This window comes from Lepidothrix coronata, unplaced genomic scaffold (assembly GCF_001604755.1).
Source record: "Lepidothrix coronata isolate B3197 unplaced genomic scaffold, Lepidothrix_coronata-1.0 Scaffold164, whole genome shotgun sequence".
NCBI lineage: Eukaryota > Metazoa > Chordata > Aves > Passeriformes > Pipridae > Lepidothrix > Lepidothrix coronata.
Window position 1 is genome coordinate 287,485 of NW_016690344.1, and position 18,188 is coordinate 305,672.

The following is an 18,188-nucleotide window of genomic DNA, read 5'->3' on the forward strand; positions in this document are numbered from 1 at the left end:
TCATTTTGAAGGATGATGATAAATTCACTTGAACATTACAGGCTATCTTTCTTAAGAACATACATACTATGGAAACACCAAAAACTCTTAACCTTGTAAATGTTTTGCAATGTACTCTCTACATGTTGAGAGTATATTTTCCCTATAAGACAAGTTTGAACATTCTGCATTAATTTGCTTGTAAGTTCACCGAGGATAAGGAAAAAGGAGACTTTCTAATTACTAAAAACAATCAATCCTGATTAATTTTAAATGCATATTTTCCCACCAGAACTCCACTTGGATAAACAATATTGCTGTAATTCTAGGATGACTATACTGTATTATATGTAAAAAGCCTAATCCCTGATTTAAAACAGTTTTAATTTTGAAATAAAGTTTTGTCATGCACCTTTGTAATTAAACTGACATATTAAAAAGAAATGAAAAATACTCACCCTCTTGTCCTGTTCATAAGAGGAAGCTTCTGTACTGGGTAGTAGATGTGTAATAGTTGCTATCAGAATCTGGGGAAACAGATCATATTTCTTTTAAAATATAACCTAAATATTAAAATTTAAAATAATTTTTTAAGCAGGTAAATGTGACATGATACTAGATTCATGGTTAAATTCTATTAAAGTTATTTTGAGACAAATTACAGTATTCTTTTCCAATTTTTTTAAATAAAAAAAACTTTTAATTGAGTTTTGCAGAAGACATTGAAGGAATATGTTCTGCTTGACTGACGTCAGTGCATTAAGGACAATGAAATTACACAGCTACCCCACATATTCAGATAAGAAGAGAACCTGATTCCACACACTCATAGGGCGCAGGAAGGAATCTGATGCTGGTTTGTGTATGGGGCTGTGTTCCATTATTTCTTAGAACTGTTGGAATTCGTATACACCCTGTTTTCACTTGATCAAAAATATGATTGCAGAGGACCAGAAGAAATGCTTGCTATACCTCTTAAGAAGCTTTCACATGACTCCCTTTCCAGTTACCTGGAGATCTCTGTCTTTTCTCTGTGGTTTGGACTCACAGAGGCCATAATCTATTTCCTTGTTATGGGAAGTATATACAAAATAATTATTTTTGCTTTAAACTGAAACTCTTTAACGGATATGAAAAATATAATTCCAGATCCATATTTTAAGTAATCACTTTCTCACTAAACTTAAATAAACATATTTGAAGATATTTAATATTAAAAAACCTTGGACTTCATTTACAACATTCTCATGTAATTTTTTCTCTGAGAAAAAACAGGCACGATACAAGCACATTACATGTTAGTACCAGAGTCAGGAAGTAAGTATGCTGCAAATCCCTACTGCTAGTGTTAAGTAAGATTATGTTTATACTAATTAAATATTTTGTGAAATGCAATTGTCAGTATTTTAATTTCAGGGAAATATATTTTACTGTTTCCTTTAAAATAATTAGAAATTTCAAGTTTACAAAAATTGCTTACTTGAATAATCCGTAACGGTGAATCAGCTTGATACAGTTGAAGTCTATGTACATAATGTATCAGCATGTTCAGCATACTGCAGGCAACTTGGGCTACTGTTTTATTTGGAAACTAGAAAAGAGAACACAGCACAGCAACGATGATGAAATGATTTCATGTAAGAGTACATTAGGTGGTAGGGTGGTCACAAATTTCAGTAACAGTTTTATAAATATAGTTCCTTAAGTACTTATTTACCAGGGGAACAGAGTTAAATTTCAGAAAACTTAAAAGGAATTATTTACTCATAAACAAATGTTAGCAGCTAACATGAAAGGTTCGGGGCAGACAACCAGTGAGTTGCATACAATGAGGAAAAGGCGAGAGGAGTCTCCTAACTAACTTCAGACTGGTTAGTACAATATCATGAAGCCAGGAAGAAAGAATTCATTTCGTGTTAACTTAATGCTTTTTAATATTAATGAATCACTGCAAAAAACCCCAAAGATTCAATTCTGAAATCAGAGGTCTTTGCTGAGAACCAAGGCAAGTGAAGAGCCACATACCCAAACTGCAGCCGATAGTACTGAATGCGAGACTAACTTTTCTGCTGTTTGCTAGCAACTGCTGTGTCCAGTGCTTGTTTGAATGGACATGAATGCACCTTGGCTTCTGTGCTTAACTCTGCTTTTCTCTGTTATCATTTAAAGGCAGGAGAATGTTGCTGCGCTGGAGCCTGCCTTCCACAGTTACAGTGCTGCTCAAAGCAGAAGGGAATGCATTTGTACAATTAATTCCCAGCCTTAGGAGGAGATGTACACTCTGTTCCACACTCTTAAGTGGGAAAACAAAGAGATTAAAAAACGGGGATATGTTTCCCTAAATTGTTAATGCACAGGACATGTAACTGAGGTTTCTACTTTCATTGCACTTGCTTTAAAACATTAAATTGTACAGCAAACAACATGGACAAAGTTAATTTTACAAGTAAATTCCTGCATTATTAAAAAAGTAGTTTACTTGTGTTAATCTCACTTTATTCAGCAGTGAAGCTGTCACAGGTATGTGCTGCAAGGTGGCTGTCCACCTCTGAACTCAGAAAGGGGCAATTATGCTGCAAAAATACTTAGATTTAATCTCTTGGCTTTGTAGACTGTTTTCTTACTCAGTCCAGTTCTATTAACCCTTCAGAGAAGGATACATCTCGCAGACCTTAAAAAAAAATAAATCTTAAAGAAAGCTGAAATGCCTGGGCAACGAAGCCTGAGTAGAAAATTAAAGACTTCAGAATAAAATTTTTAAATGGTAAAAAATTAAAGGTGGAAAATACACTGGAAGAATACTCTGTTCTGGGTCAGCTTCTTATCAAAGCAGAGCTATCCATTTTTACATTTAAAAGAAATGGTACAAGCATAAAGAAAAGTATGGTGTATGAAGCTTTAATTAACGCTTATTGTGGTATCTATATAAGCATAAAGAAAGACTATGAATGGCTCTTGTAAGTCATCCACAGAGACAGAAACCCGAGTACACAATGGGTAGTTAATTCTTATTCTGACTTTCCCTGTTTCTCAGTGGAAGCAGTTTCATGTTATTGTCAGCTTTTAATTAATAACATAGCGAACACCTCACATCTGCAAGTCTTCCCAGAGCTTATGACAAGTACACCATTATTTTTTATCCCTCATGAGACAGCCTCTTTTTATGCTGTGAAAATACTCTGTTAGAGCACAGTAAGCAGGGTATAGATTCTAATGCTCAAGCTTGAGTGACAAGCAGAAAAAAATTAAATAAAACTGAAAGCATAACAATTTGATTACAGAACTTGAGATCAAATCCAGATTGCTGAAAACATCCTTAAAAGCTTGCAGGAAACCCCCGAAGTCACTGGAGAAGACAAATGGAGTGGACAAACTAGAGTAGCTTAATACAGAGCATCCAGATGACTGAATGTAAGAAAAAATTACCTGAGAAAGAGACCTAGAGACTTTCCAGAGTCATTGAATAATCAGCCATTCACTACTTAAAAACAGGAACCATTTAGTTTTTTAATTTTTACAGGTTTTTTTAAAGAAGCTCATCAGGCTCTAAAATGAAGATGAACCCATGAATGATTTGTAAGGCTGGTTTACGCAGCCTTTCTGTTCTTTGGTTGAAAAGAATTTTATTTTTTTTAATTTAAGAAAGGAATAAAAGTCAGTGGAGACATAAATTTCACATTAAGATGAAGGGTATAAAGTAATAGATATGAATAAATTTAAAACCTAATCTTGTGCACTCAAGTTTCATTATTCATGGGAAGAGCATCAGGCAAGAAGTTTTGATCAAGAATATGGGGATTGGCTGAAACAGATCAAACTCTTCATCTGCTTCAGAAAGTTGTCAATATATCACACTTCAAAAGAATGCTGTCCTGGTTTCAGCTAGGATAGAGTTAATTTCTTCTCAGTAGCTGTTACAGTGCTCTATTTTGGATTTGGAATGAGGAGGATGTTGATAACACACTGGTGTTTTGGTTTTTGCCAAGTCCCGTTTATCCTAAGTCAAGGGCTTTTTCTTGTCTCATGCTCTGCCAGTGAGGAGGTATGCAAAAGAAACTGGGAAGGGTGACTTGAACTGGCCAAACGGGTATTACACAGTATGAAACATCATGCCTAGTACCTAAACTGGAGGGAATGTAGTGGGTTTCTGTGGCTGTGTTTTGGTAGCAGGAGGGGGTTACAGGGGTGGCTTCTGCTAGAAGCTGCTAGAAGCTTTCAATACTCTCTCTCTCACAATATCCTTCTGGATAAAATGTCCAGCACACAGCTGGATAAACACATCAAGTGGTAGGTGAGCAACTGGCTCATGGTTTGAGCACAGAGTGTAATAGTGAATGGGGTAACATCAGACTGGTGACCTGTCACTAGTTCCACAGGGCTCTATCTTGGGCCCTATGCTCTTCAACATCTTCATAAATGACCTGGATGCTGGACTAGAAGGGATACCAAGCAAGTTTGCAGATGACACAAAACTCAGAGGAGCTGTTGACTCCCTCAAAGGCAGAGAGGCCCTGCAGAGAGACCTCAACAAATTAGAGGACTGGGCAATCCCCAACCATATGAAGTTCAACAAGGGAAACTGCCGGATTCTGCACCTGGGATGGGGCAAGCCTGGATGTTTGTACAGACTGGAGAATGAGATGCTGGAAAGCAGTGCCATGGAAAGGGACCTGAGGGTCCTGGATGATGGGAAGTTGAATATGAGTCAGCAGTGCCCTAGCAGCCAGGAGGGCCAACCGTGTCCTGGGGGGCATTGGGCAAAGCATCGCCAGACAGTCGAGGGAGGGGATTGTCCTGCTCTGCTCTGCACTGGTGCAGTCTCATCTTGAATACTGTGTGCAGTTTTGGGTGTCACAATATAAGAAAGACATTAAGCTATTAGAGAGCGTCCAAAGGAGGGCAATGAAGATGGTGAAGAGCCTTGAGGGGAAGCTGTATGAGGAGCGGCTGAGGTCACTTGGTCTGTTCAGCCTGGAGGAGGCTGAGGTGAGACCTCATTGCAGTCTACAACTTCTTCATGAGGGGAAGAGGAGGGACAGACACTGATCTCTTCTCTGTGGGGATCAAAGGCAGGACCTGAGGGAATGGCCTGAAGTTGTGTCAGGGGAGGTTTAGGTTGGATATTAGAAAATGGCTCTTCACCCAGAGGGTGGTTGGGCACTGGAACAGGCTCCCCAGGGAAGTGGTCGTAGCACCAAGCCTGACAGAGTTTGAGAAGTGTTTGGACAATGCTCTTCGGCACACAGTGTGATTCTTGGGGATGGTCCTGTGCAGGGCCAGAAGTTGAACTTGATGATCCTTGTGGGTCCCTTCCATCTCAGCATATTCTGTGATAAGAATTCACTACTTTTATATTTAGTAGTGAAACTGTGTACACAGTTTTTGAAAAGCTGCTTGATGGGGTTGGGGGGAAAAGGTGTGAAATGAACTGGCACTTGCCCATTGCTTAACTCTCAGGATTTTTCTCAGAAGGGTAGTCTTACCATACTGTTCATCTCCACAACAGTCTATTGCTTTCTGGACATTAAATCATGAGTTTAACCTTGTCCATACTTGCAAATAATGTACGTTTAGCTCTCATTCAACTAAGCTTGTACAACACAATTTTGTGATGTATCTACAGCATGTTTAAGAGAGGCATAACAAAATCATGAGATGCAGGGGTCTGGATGGCTGGTTAGGATCCTTTGTGCTCAGACTTCAGCAGAGGTTAATGCAGACACAGCAGTATTGCCACATTGCTGGGAAAAGCACTAGCTATATCCAAAGCAAGCTGCTGAACTGCAGCTCTGAATATGCTTCTGGTATTCCAAAAATAGGAATATAATTGCTGCTAACATTTCTATTCAATGTTATTTGGTCAACTGAACTTATCAGTAAGTTGGACTAGGACTAAAGCTCTCTATCCATTCATTTCTCCTGAAAATAAGAAAATAATCCATTCTGAAAGTTCAAACCTCTGACTACGTGGTAGCCAGGAGATTGTTTGGGTAACAAATTAGAGGTAATTTGTTTCTCCCATGACATATTTATGAACTTTTCATTTTACTATTAAACTCAATCGGGAATGTATGCCACTGCTCAGAACAGGAAAAAAGCCAACATGCTTTGGATGTTTTAGCCAACACAAAGCAAAACAAAGTAGAAATATAAAAATCTTTGTTCTCCCATTCAAGAAGTAATTTACGTTTTACGTAAATGAGATAGAAATAATTATGTAAAAATGAGATATGTATACATCAAAGAAAAAGAAGAGAAATCGCTATGAATTTCAGGATTAAAAATAGTTCAAATGTTGATAAACTGCAGAAGCAAGATGAAAACATCATTTGCCCAATATCAAACCTGCACAGAAACTTGATAAAATGCAAGAGTTAAGGGATATTAAAAAACAAGGGGAAAACCCTGGAAGAGAGTATTAGTGGAGCTGCAAAGAATGAGTGTGACTTTGCAAAACAGGAAATTGCAATTTAGAGTCTAATACTAAAAGCCCTGCAGCTACCTATTTTAGATGTAGACTCAAAACCTGCATCACGAGATGTGATGAGCTGATCTGCTAAGATATTTTTCAGATTACCATTGCTTAAAAGAAAGTAATAGTCCCCAACATCTGACAGAAGTCATGTATAACAGGTGTACTCCAATTTTTATCAATGTGTATATATACAAAGAGTAGACTATTGAATTTTGATGCAAAGAGCACATAAAAAGGTTCTGAAAATAAATGGAAATAAATTGAAAATATTTGAAAAGTTGAAGCTATTTCTCACAAACATGCAAATTTGCAAAATGCTAAAAAATGACATGTTTTTACAAATATTACTCTATAAAAGAAGAAGAAATATGAAAAAGATGTAAAATAGTAGGAAAACAAAAACACTTATCCAGAAAAAAAAAGCCAAAAGAGTCCAGCTCCTGGAATAAGTACAGAAAAGCACTGCCACAGCAAATTAAACATCCTCCAGTGCCTTCCAGGCATGCAGCATAAGTACTCTACATTTCTTTCTAAATATCTAGGCAGGACTAAGAAACAATACTGCATAATGCAGGGACTCAAACTCAGAAGTGAACATGCACAGAATGTCGTGAGCCTATGGGCATAATGGGATTTGGCTGGCGGGGGCAAGAAGAGAGCAGGTGAGCAAGGAGCACAAGCAGCTTTGGAAAACTTCTGCTTGGCCTTTGCACCTGCCACCTTCCCACTTTCTTTCCTGGTCCCCTCTTACACTGGATGCTCTGCTCAGTCAGTAGCCAAAGAGTACAAGGCAGCAACTTGGCTTGGGACAGACTTTCTGCATACATGGTAGATGGCTCCCAAAACTGGGATTCTTTCCAATGTCCCCTCTACCATGACCTCTTCCTTTTGCAAAGTGGCAACAGAATGCACCACGGAGGTTTTAAGAGTACTGGTAGCCCAGGATGCCAATTAGTCAGGATGTGAGTAACTTGGACAACCACGGCTAGCCTAGGCAGAAGACACAAATGCTGCAGAAGGAAAAACTCCAACACTTTTGCAGTCCAGTATCTTTGTATGGTTCTCTGCTGGGTGTATATGGCTAGGTTTTGGTAACGGAGAAGCTACAGGGGATTCTCTGTAAGAAAAGGCTAGGGACTGCCCCATGCCAGAAAAAGCAGGTTCCAGCCAGCTCTGCAATGGACCCACCAAAGAACAGCTGAGCCCATCTGCCAAGTATATGGTGACTTTGTGAAAACATATTTAAAAAAGGGTAAATATGCCACACAGGCACAGAATGGAAAACCAAAAAAAAAAAAAAAAAAGAAAGGAATAACAAACAGTAGGCAAACACAAAGGTCAGAGAAGGAGGAGGGGGAAGAGGTGCTCCAGATGCTAGAGCAGAGATTTCCCTGCAGCCTATGGAAAAGACTATGCCAAAGGACATCCACACTGGAGCACCCCGCCCTGCAGCACTGGATATTTCTTGAGGGCTGTCTGTGGGCAGTCCACAGACAGTCCACACAGAAGGAAGCTTATCCTGAAGGACTGCAGCCAGTGAAAGGAGGGAGGAAGAAGTAGTAGATAGTAACTGTTGTGTACTGACCATAACTCCTCATTTCTCATCTGCTCTGTACTACTTGGGGGTAGAGGGAGGCAGAGGAGTTGGAAACGAAGGAGTGAAGCTGAAAGGGAGGGCTGGGAAAGGTGACATTTTAAATTCTGTCTTTGCTTCTCATTGCTGAAATTATTTTAACTAGCAATAAATTAAGTTAACTTCCCTAACTCAAATCTGTTTTGCCCATGATGGTAGCTGGTAAGCAATCTCCCTGTCTTCATCTTGACCCATAAGATTTTTCATGCTGTTTTGTCCCTGTCCTGCTGAGGAGGGGTAATGAGTGAGTGGATGGGTGGAAGTTTGGCCCTTACTTAAGGTTAATCCACCACAGGCTCCTGGATCTAGTTACAAACAGATGCAGAAAACCTTAGTGGAAGTTTGGGTCCAGGATGTGGGAAGGGGTATAACTGGACAAAGCCAGACAGAGATAGTAGTGCTTTTACTAAAATCTGAATTGCAAGGATTATTAAAGGAAGATGGGGTGATGGACAAACTACTATGGCCCAAAGGGGAGAGGTTAAAGTGGTTAATTATGTATATTAAGATAAAGGTCCACTATCTTATCTCCCAGCACACCTTTCCCTCCAAACTTAAAGAAGGGTAAAGAACTCTTGACAGTTCAGAGATCCACTAATTGAACTGAATTCACTCTTTTGTAAGGATTGCAAATGAGACCAAAATAAGGATGCTAAAATGTGATCATGACTTTGAAAAGACAAAATATCTTTACACATCAAGTCAATATACATTGTAAAAGTTTAAGTCTCTCACCTTTAAAGAAACACAAATCACATTCAATGCTTCCTTGATCTGAGGATGATGTGATTCATGAACGAGTTCCTCACAGATCCAAATACCAAGGCTGCAAAGCGCAACACATCTGTAGAACGACATTGGAGGACAAGTGTTGAGAAACATTCTACAAGAATGTGCAATTTTTATGATTTATTATGCCTTGCTAAAGACATATAACAACAAATATGTTTTTAGTATTTCTAAAAGAACTACACAAAAACCTTTACAGTGCTGTAACCTATATAAAAATGAGCAAAAAATCTGAAGTACCCTGGTGAAGGCAGAGGAAAGGACAGAGGAAGCATCCTTCTGAGTAACTGAAAAAATCCAAAAAGATATCAAGAACTCCTCCATCTCTATGTGCTTTTTTGATTAAAACTATTACCTGAAATCAATGCATGAGAAATTCTTATATTTTCTTAAGACAAAGTAAAAATTGTGGTGGAGGGTTCCTCCATTCCAACATAAAGAGTTGCTCGTATTTATTTAGAGCTTTGAGACACAGAGACAAGAGAGGGAAATATTACTTGTTCATAGATGTTTACAGTGTCTTAGATTGACAATAAATACGGATGAATAGAGGAGGGGTACATGAATGCTATAGACAGTATACATACTTCAACTTCTGTTGTTTCTTCATTTAAATCAGGAAATAGAAGTGTAAAGGTAAAGGGTATTTAGGTATATGTGTTCAAATCATATGGATGAAATTTGTTCAGAAATGTTAAGGAGCTAGCTTAAGCCGTCTCTGAGTCATAAGTAATTATCTTCTAGAACACAGTATGTAAATATTTTAGGAAAAACTTAAGAATTCAAAATCCTCTGGATAAAATTAGAACACAATCCAAAACCAACAAGATGAAAGCTGGTCATGTAAACTGCAAACCATTACACCTGGGAGGGAAAAATCATAAGCTAGAATAGGAACAGAAGTGGCTATGAAGCCTGTGCTGCAGAAAAAGGGTTTTAAGGTTACACAGAATCATGAAAATGCTTACAGGTAGCAAAACTACATACAGGAATCAATTCTACATGGTAGTGTAAAACCACCCTGTTTTGCACATTGCCACTGAGAGAATAACTGCAAGACTGCCTCCAGTACATTTTGATTAATCCAGTTTTAGAATAAAAACAAGACTGATGGAATCTAGGAAAAAAAGTGATAAAAATAATAAACAGCTTTGGGAAATATTGCATATGGAGGAAAAGTTGAAGGGCATACTGAGTATAGATCACAATTAAGAAAGGAAATGGTTAGAAATCTTCTGATGTGCAGTAAGACACATAAAAATTTAATTTCCACTAGAAAAGATTATTCCTATATACTGGTCATAAATCCAACCTGACTGTAAAAGTTAAATAAGTATTGGAATAATCTAAGATCTTTGTAATTTTCTTCTTAGAGAAAACTTTCAGGACAATTTACTACTACAAGCTTCTACTGCAAGCTACTCCCAGGAATGTTTTAAACACACTCCAGCCTCAGAGGATGTGGAGCAATCTACACTTCTGCCATGTCCATAGTATGTGTTTCAATTCTTTCTGACAAAAAGAAAATAAGAATATATTTAACAATAACTGTAGACAGTTTGTGTAAAGTGACTCAAAAAAAAATCTTTAGTATACAGAGGAGTAGACAATTCTAAGTCTGTGCTACTATTTAAGTTTTCTTCATGCTACTGAGAACCATTCCACATCCAGTGATATACTGATGTGCAAAATATCTAGAGTCTGGGAGGTTTCTACTAAGAATGCCAGTTTCGTTATCATTATTCAGAATAGTCTCTGAAAAACTGTGTAATAATGTGGTGATAATGTTATCATTAAAGAATCACAGCCTGTTAAGGTTGTGATTGCTGAGCACAAGCAGAAAAAGTCCAACCTGTCACTTCTTTTTCAGACTGTTAGCAGCAGGAGAGGTATTTGATTAATACAGTTCTTATTCTTTAGAGATGGAGATCTGAGAGTAGAACATATTTCAGTTAAGTGACTTCCCTGAAGACTAGTTGGGTCAAAACACAAAACACTGAGCCTCTGTGGAAGTGATAAAAAACAGAGATTTATAGCTTGGGTATATATATGCATATAATACATATAATCTCTCAGACTTACTATATATACACAAAGCTTGTGTATCTATGTTCCAAGTACCAGCTATGTACCTACGTTCTCTCCTAGGAAATTGCAAAGACAATTAAGCCTCTACTAGTGGCTGAGCTGATGTAGCAAAATTGTAATGCAGATCCTAAAGACAACCTCAGAGTGTGACCCCTATGAATTCTGTACTGCTGTAAAACAGACGGTATCAGAGAAGTTATTACCAAAAAGGACTGTGGATAAATGGCCACTGAGGAGTAAGGCAGTCAGGCTTCAGAAGCTGTGGTAACATCATTATCCCTCCAATGAAGACAAACTCTTCTGTCTCTCAGAAGAAGGTGAGGGGCAGAGGTAACCCAAAGAGACATTGGGCATCTATTCCTTTTCAATCTTAATTCAATGCTATTACATACAGTGGTCCAACTCTGCATTTTGGGGGCAGCATAAACTCAGCATTCTGAAAGGCTGTGCATGCACATATGCTCCGCTCCTATACACACACCCTCATAGCCAGACAGGATATGGGGATGTGCAGGATGTTCTCTTCCTCTTCCCAGTCACACTGCCAGAACTGAAGATGCCCATACAGTGTGCCTCAGTGCCACAGGATCAGAAACAATATTATGAACCAAGTGGATTTAAATCACTTTATTCAAAAGCAAAATGGAGAGTGTTATGCTTTTCAGAAATCAGTTTTGTAAAGAACAGGAAAAATGAAATTAACATGATCTCAGAACATTCCCTCCTTCCCCTGTGTTGATATTATCAGATCGAGTGAAGAAACAGGTGGGCTGATGAAAACCGCTCTTGATTTTCCAGCAAAATATTTAAAGGTTCAATAAGCTGATCTTTCCAGGCTTGTAGTTTTTCAGGTATGTAGTTTTAGTATTTTTAAGTGACAATATATATTAGTTGGACATATATATACATTCTTCCCAAACACGTAACGCACACAAGTATGCTCTTCCTTGGTAGGTGTTACAGACTCCTGTTCCGATCCCATAGGCAGGACTCTAAGTGAAAGCCTCTGAGGATGGGTAAGGAGGAACAAAATCCTAAACAGATTAAGAAATAGAAAACCGATACCTATCCTCCCTGAAGTTCTCTACTTGATGAAGATGCTTAGGTTTAAGCATCAGAGTAACCATTCCCAGTTTAATGTTTAGCTCAATATTTTCTGCTTCTTGTCCATACCATAAAAAAAAAAGCTCCTTTACATTGTATTGTTTCTGTCTGTTTTTCAAATTAAATCATGTGGTCCAATAAAAAATAACTATACCTCCCCCTTATAAATAGTCTTGTCTTCAATGAAAGTAAAAAATGCCTCTGTGGTATGGAAAATCCCTGAGCTGAACACCAGGGTAGGCTGTGAAAGCATACAGCTTATTCTCTTACCCATATTTACACTCTTTCCTATCAACCACTATCAGAGAAAGGATATTGGATTAGACCAGCCCAGTCTATTCTTTTAATATCTCTATTACAAACAATTTCAAATTCACATGGTGGATCATAGTTTTGTGGTGAAGAAAATCATTAATAAAATGCACACAAACTTTTACTTTAAGATTTCGAATATATCCACCTCAAAACAGTCCAATAAAGAAAAAAATCTATTAATTTAGAAGCTCTTTTTATATGACTTACCGTGCAGGACCAGACGGTTCCTCTCTTGCTGAACTTAACACAGTTTTAATTATGAGTTCCTAAAACAAAGTGGAAAACACTCATTGATTTATCCATAACTCCATAACATCAGAAGCATCAGAAAATCAGAATTTTATTATAGTGCACAGAGGCATGTTGCTTAGCTAAGTCTCTAGGATCTGGTCAGATGAATTGTTTGCTTACTACTACTCCAAACTTCTAGTCTGTCCCAGATGCTCATTATTGTGCTACCCCAAGAATATCCCACAAGTTTCTGTCCTAATTCCTGCTGATGAACCATTTATCCAATTTTTGTCAAAATATTTCCACAAAATATCAAGGGTAAAAAAACCAATAAGGGACTCCTTGAAGCTAGCTTCTGTGAATAGTGCTGATGGATATGACAGAAAGAATCTACTACTTCCAGATTTAAACAAGCACTTTTAAAAAATTTAAATAATTTTAAAAGTATTTGCAACTAGTAGCAGAAAAAATGACTACAGTGCCTTAAAGAATGATGTCAAGAAGAATTTTGACTCAATTGCAGTGTAATGTCCCTAAAGCTGTAGGTTGCCCTCAATACAGTTCAAATAAACAGCCATTATATAATAGAAATAAGAAAGAATTCAAAATCAGTCTCCAATGGGGAGCAAGGTATAAAGCAACTCTCAAGTCATCATTTCTCCCTAAATTGAAACAGTTTCAAAATCTTAAGGGGAGCCTTTCTTAGACTGAGCTCTGTGCAGTTTCAGTATATTGGCATACTAGCCAAGGCTGTTTCATGATATACAGGGTAAGGTCTCCATTAATCTTTGCCTTTTGGCTAACTTTTATACACACTGATGTACAGAAGTTTTCTAAAGCCCCTAGGAACACAGGCAGATCTCACCAGTTGTGAACTCTCAATAAATTAAATAACGAATCTTAAGCCTCTCAAACTTCAGTCTCAGCTGATTAAAACTGAGGCCTGCAAATAGCCCTAATGAGAGTAGGCTTGAAAGGGTGAGATAACACATAATTTCCTTTTATAAACATAAGAAAACAGTTTATTATTAACTTAATAGCAATTCTAAAGTATGTTTAGCAGTATAAAGTTGGACAAGATTTTATGAGATCTTGAGTCTTATAATCTATTTGAAATTATTTCTCAAAAATTTTAGGGTCTTAAAATTTTAGTTAGTATTTTCTGGAAAAACACCATATTAAACATATACTAGCTGAATACTAGCAAAATATTCTTAAAATTCCTACCTTAACATCCGTAAAGTGAGACACAGCAATGTCAGGAATATTTGGGTGAAGAGCTGGTAGTTCACGATATAAATTGGGAAAACAAACTAGAGATCCTAAAAGAACCTGTGCTTCAACTCTTGGTGCCTAAAAAAAAAAAAAAGGTGGGGAGAAATATATATATTCTTACTGCAATCAGGAAGCTGACATTTCTAGCTGCCTTAAAAGAGAACAGTATCTGAAACTCTGTTTAGCTGTTTCCTTTCTCCTGCAAATTCTGCAGAGTTAGTAAACCACAGCCCCTTGGTTTGCTACTCATGCACACCCCATGATCCCCTTTTCGAAGACAGTCAAAAGGAAGCAAAGGAATTGTTAGGACTACAGAGAAATGACTGAGCTGCTAACTAGGGCTCAGGTCTTAGGTTCAGCTAATTGAACAAGATGTGGAAAATTACCAGACGTGACAGGAAACAGAAAAGGCTACAGTGTAAGAAGCTGACAGAGGCTTCAGATAGCACCTTGAGGGAGGCTGCATTCCATAGCTGATTAGAGGGGAAATGATGGGATAAACAGTCAAAACTCACAGACAGTTGGAGGGAACTATTGGGAAGCTTTGAGAGAGTACAATCATGCAAGGTCAACAGCACATAGGTAATCATATCAGTATTACTATATAAGGCTGAATCTGCCTAAGCAATAATATCACAAGTACATTCAAACAGTGCAAACACTAGCAGATTTGAGTTTTCAAGCCTAATCATGAAAGTCATTGCATAGCAGAGATATGGAGGAATAAATACTCTTTTAAAATGAAATCTTGGTCAAAATGGACATTTACTTTAAAATATGCTAAAGCACAGAAAAATGGTAGTCACAATTCTGAGAACTCTGAAGTAAAAGAAGATTTTCTGCTTCAACAGTAATTTTTGCATTCTTCACATATTTTCTGGATAGGACTTGCATGTGTAGTGTTCCAGAATAAATCACTGACATTATCTGTATTTGAAAACCGTTACACTGAATACTGAGATCAAGTTAACACCCCAGTCAAGTTGAAACACTGTTCAGTTTTCTCTCAAATTCTTCCCACTCATCCACAGATGAGAATTAACTGATGAATACTTACATTGAGAAACGACGAAGCAGCCACTCTTCCTGCTGCTACAATGAAATCCATAATAAGCATGGTAGCACCAGGCAAACCAAGTGAAAAGAACTGGGGAGAGCAGTGCTTAATGATTGTATTGACAATATCCTTGCAGAGGAAAAAGGGGAAAAAAGGAAGAGTATCAACGTGAATCAAGATGAAAAATGAAGAAAAAAAGGCAAGTATTTATCAAGGGTAGAAAGGAAAAATGTGAGAAATCAAAGTCATTGTGGCCATTAAGATGCTTATTACTGAGTGAAGAGTTAGCACAAAAAGATAAATTCCTTAAGTATACTCATATTAATGTAAGCAGACTGTGGTATATGTTATAGGTCAATTTAATCTTGGACAATAGTTCATATCTTATATTAATTTACATTTACCTTTTAAGATTTCTATAACTGATTAACCATCCATTTAAGTATGTACCAAAGAGATATAGTGAGATAACCAGCTATTATACCTTCTTAAAAACATGCTTAATCCTCTCCAATAAGTATTACCTGACTATAGTTGACAAAAAGATATTAGCCTCTTATGTATATCCATATGGAACCAAAATATAAAGAAAGAAAGATAATAAAGTGTTTTATAAGATTGCCTGTATGTAGTTATTCAACACGGCATATTGTGTTCTTGTAGACTTAGTGAAGCACTTTTAAAAATTTCTGTACATGATGCAATTTCTTCAAAAGTACTGGAAAAGTATAAAATTATTAAAAACCATCCCAAGTTCACGGATATGCCAAAAAAAAACCCCTTTTTTCTCCTCTGAATAATTCTTCACTAGCAGTAATATCCAACTAAATGGCAGTATGTTATAGGAAGATCTGCTGTCCAGTAAGAAGAGAAGCACAAACTGGTTTTTAGAGGACAGAAACTGGACATCTGTCCTATCCATAGCCATCTGTGGAATAATTTTGGACTAATTCTATTTTGCCCAGTTAATGAAAATAGAATTGTTTGAACCTTTGATCTCACTATGCCTATAACCACTCCTCAAAGAAGTTCTCAAATTCAACATTTTCACACTTCTGATGCAAAGCTTTAAAAAGAGTGTTTAAGCCATCCAATATTTTCATACTTGTTAATATTAAAACTTATGAAAAAGATCTCCTCCCACTGATTAGATCTGCTCAGTACATCTCAGCTTGCTGGTTGCTATTCTTGATGTAGAAACAAAGCCCTACAATGCAGTGAGCACAATTTACTAGCTAAACTGTTGCATCAGGGAGCAAGTAAGAAGAGTAGACTTTAGAGAGATCTGCTTCCTTCTCTTCCTTGCATACTTCAATCTGTAACATATAATCAATGCAAAAGAGAAAGTACATTTTCTGCCTTCATATTTGCTTGAAATGGACTACAAAAAAAGGATTTCTGATTACAACCAAGGACATGAAGACCATTTATCAAAAATTTCTTTTTAGAAAAGTATCAACGGCATAACTATTTTAAAAAACATTAAATTACTCAGCTGAAAATCCACTGAGTACTTTTGAGAAAATAATTTTATTTTCAGTTATTTATATTACCTTGAACTTCACACTTAAACTTACTTGATCAACGTGAAGAAGTCCACAGTGCATTATATTGTAGAAATGAGTTAAAAAATCCCTGTTTGGAGAAACATCTTGTCTTCGTTTCATTGTCTTACAAATAAGTTTATAAGCATGTAGCTTTCCTTGTTTGTATTTATCAGTCAGCATTGTTGCCTACAATTTCAGAAAAATATTTATTGTTCAAAAAATTCAAAATTGCATTAAACACTCCTCTGCACCTACATTAACTTCCATTTCTGTTTCATAGTTTAGTGCTCAAATTTACCTTGAATAGCCATGGTGTTAGAATTCTCAGTGGTGGAATTAAAACTGGTGGACATGGTGAAGTTAGGTTATCTGTTGAAATACCAAGATTGTCTCTTATCTGCAATTATTAAAAACAAAACAAAAAGAGAATTATTAAAGGGAAATATATAAAGTGTTGGCTTTTGCTTTTTGAAAATCCTGCCCTAAGAGGTCAGGTCAGAGAAAAGGTTCAGTTCTTTTACCTTGGCCAGATTCTGCCACAGTTCACACAGGTAATCAAAAACCTGGGCATGAATTTCTGGATCCATGATGCTGTTGACATCTCCCAAAATTCCTAGCATTCGCCTCCACATCACAGTAGCAACATCTGCATGCCATCCTGTAAGTGTTCCCCCAGCCATCACACTGCAACATTCTGAGGGGAATTCACTAGTTTCTGTAACAGAAGAAAAAAAGTATAGTGAGATACAACTCCAGAAAAAGAAAAGTTCTGATGTAACTTTTACATACATAGTCTTCCTAAAACCAAAAGATCAGGCTTTTAGAGTAAGCAATTTTTTACCCATTCAGCCACCTCAACACCACATATGTTAAATTCTATGTCTATTATAAACTCTGTAGAGGAAAAAGTGTCCTGTTTCTTATATTCTTTCCATAAATAACATTTAAGGTCACTTCTGGAGCTCTAATACAGATCAGATGGACCCAGTAAGGCCACTCTCCTTTATTAAGTGTTGCCTTACATTCTTTGGAGTCAATGAATCTCCAGAACTTCACTTGCCTGCTTTCAAGTAAAATTATGTTTCAACTTTACATTTTCCCCAATAAAACACAAAGACTACTTTCCTTAGAATCTACTAGGAATGTATTTTATTGCAAATTGAAGGGAAAGGTGATAGCAAACCTATCTCTAGCTGCTGTCCTTTAAGCAGTAAACACATCAGTGGAGAGGCAACATTCAGTAACCTAGCACCACAGCCTAGCACTCACCTAGCTCCCCACACAGATGATTGATCTAGACTGTCCATACAAGGAAACCTTCAATAGATTATGATGGCTCACGTCTAATCAGATCACACTTAATTATCTAAAGAGCCAAAAGAAACTAGCTATTGAGTCACAGTTTTAAAGCAGCAGGCATTCAGAATCTTCTTTCCACCCCCTCAGGTGGATTTTCAAAACACTTCAGCAACAGAATTTGCTGGGATATTCTGGAAATTTCATAGCTCCCACAGGCAAACCAAATCAAACTTAAATCTGAATTCAGCCTAATCACATAACCTCATCTTTTAAACATCTGGACAACTGTGGAGAGACTCTAATTTGTTTCTAGGTTGTAGATTCCAAAGTACAAAGCAAAAGGATATTTCTGTTCATCAGTAGGCTACTTAAAGTAAAGGGTCTGAAATATATGTC

The 18,188-nt window shown here is 37.2% G+C and overlaps 1 protein-coding gene across 17 annotated transcripts in view; it reads right to left on the reverse strand.

The window, feature by feature from the left end:
• RALGAPA1 (Ral GTPase activating protein catalytic alpha subunit 1) overlaps positions 1-18,188 on the reverse strand; it is a 142,909-nt gene that overhangs the window by 65,664 nt on the left and 59,057 nt on the right. For all 17 annotated transcript variants that reach the window (XM_017829411.1, XM_017829409.1, XM_017829406.1 and 14 more), the window contains 9 exons: positions 17,015-17,208; positions 16,792-16,890; positions 16,524-16,679; positions 14,947-15,075; positions 13,842-13,967; positions 12,591-12,649; positions 8,823-8,931; positions 1,460-1,570; positions 438-506 (listed from right to left, as the gene is read on the reverse strand). In XM_017829411.1, coding sequence (XP_017684900.1) covers positions 438-506; positions 1,460-1,570; positions 8,823-8,931; positions 12,591-12,649; positions 13,842-13,967; positions 14,947-15,075; positions 16,524-16,679; positions 16,792-16,890; positions 17,015-17,208 — 1,052 coding nt within the window. The remainder of the gene's footprint in view (positions 1-437; positions 507-1,459; positions 1,571-8,822; positions 8,932-12,590; positions 12,650-13,841; positions 13,968-14,946; positions 15,076-16,523; positions 16,680-16,791; positions 16,891-17,014; positions 17,209-18,188) is intronic.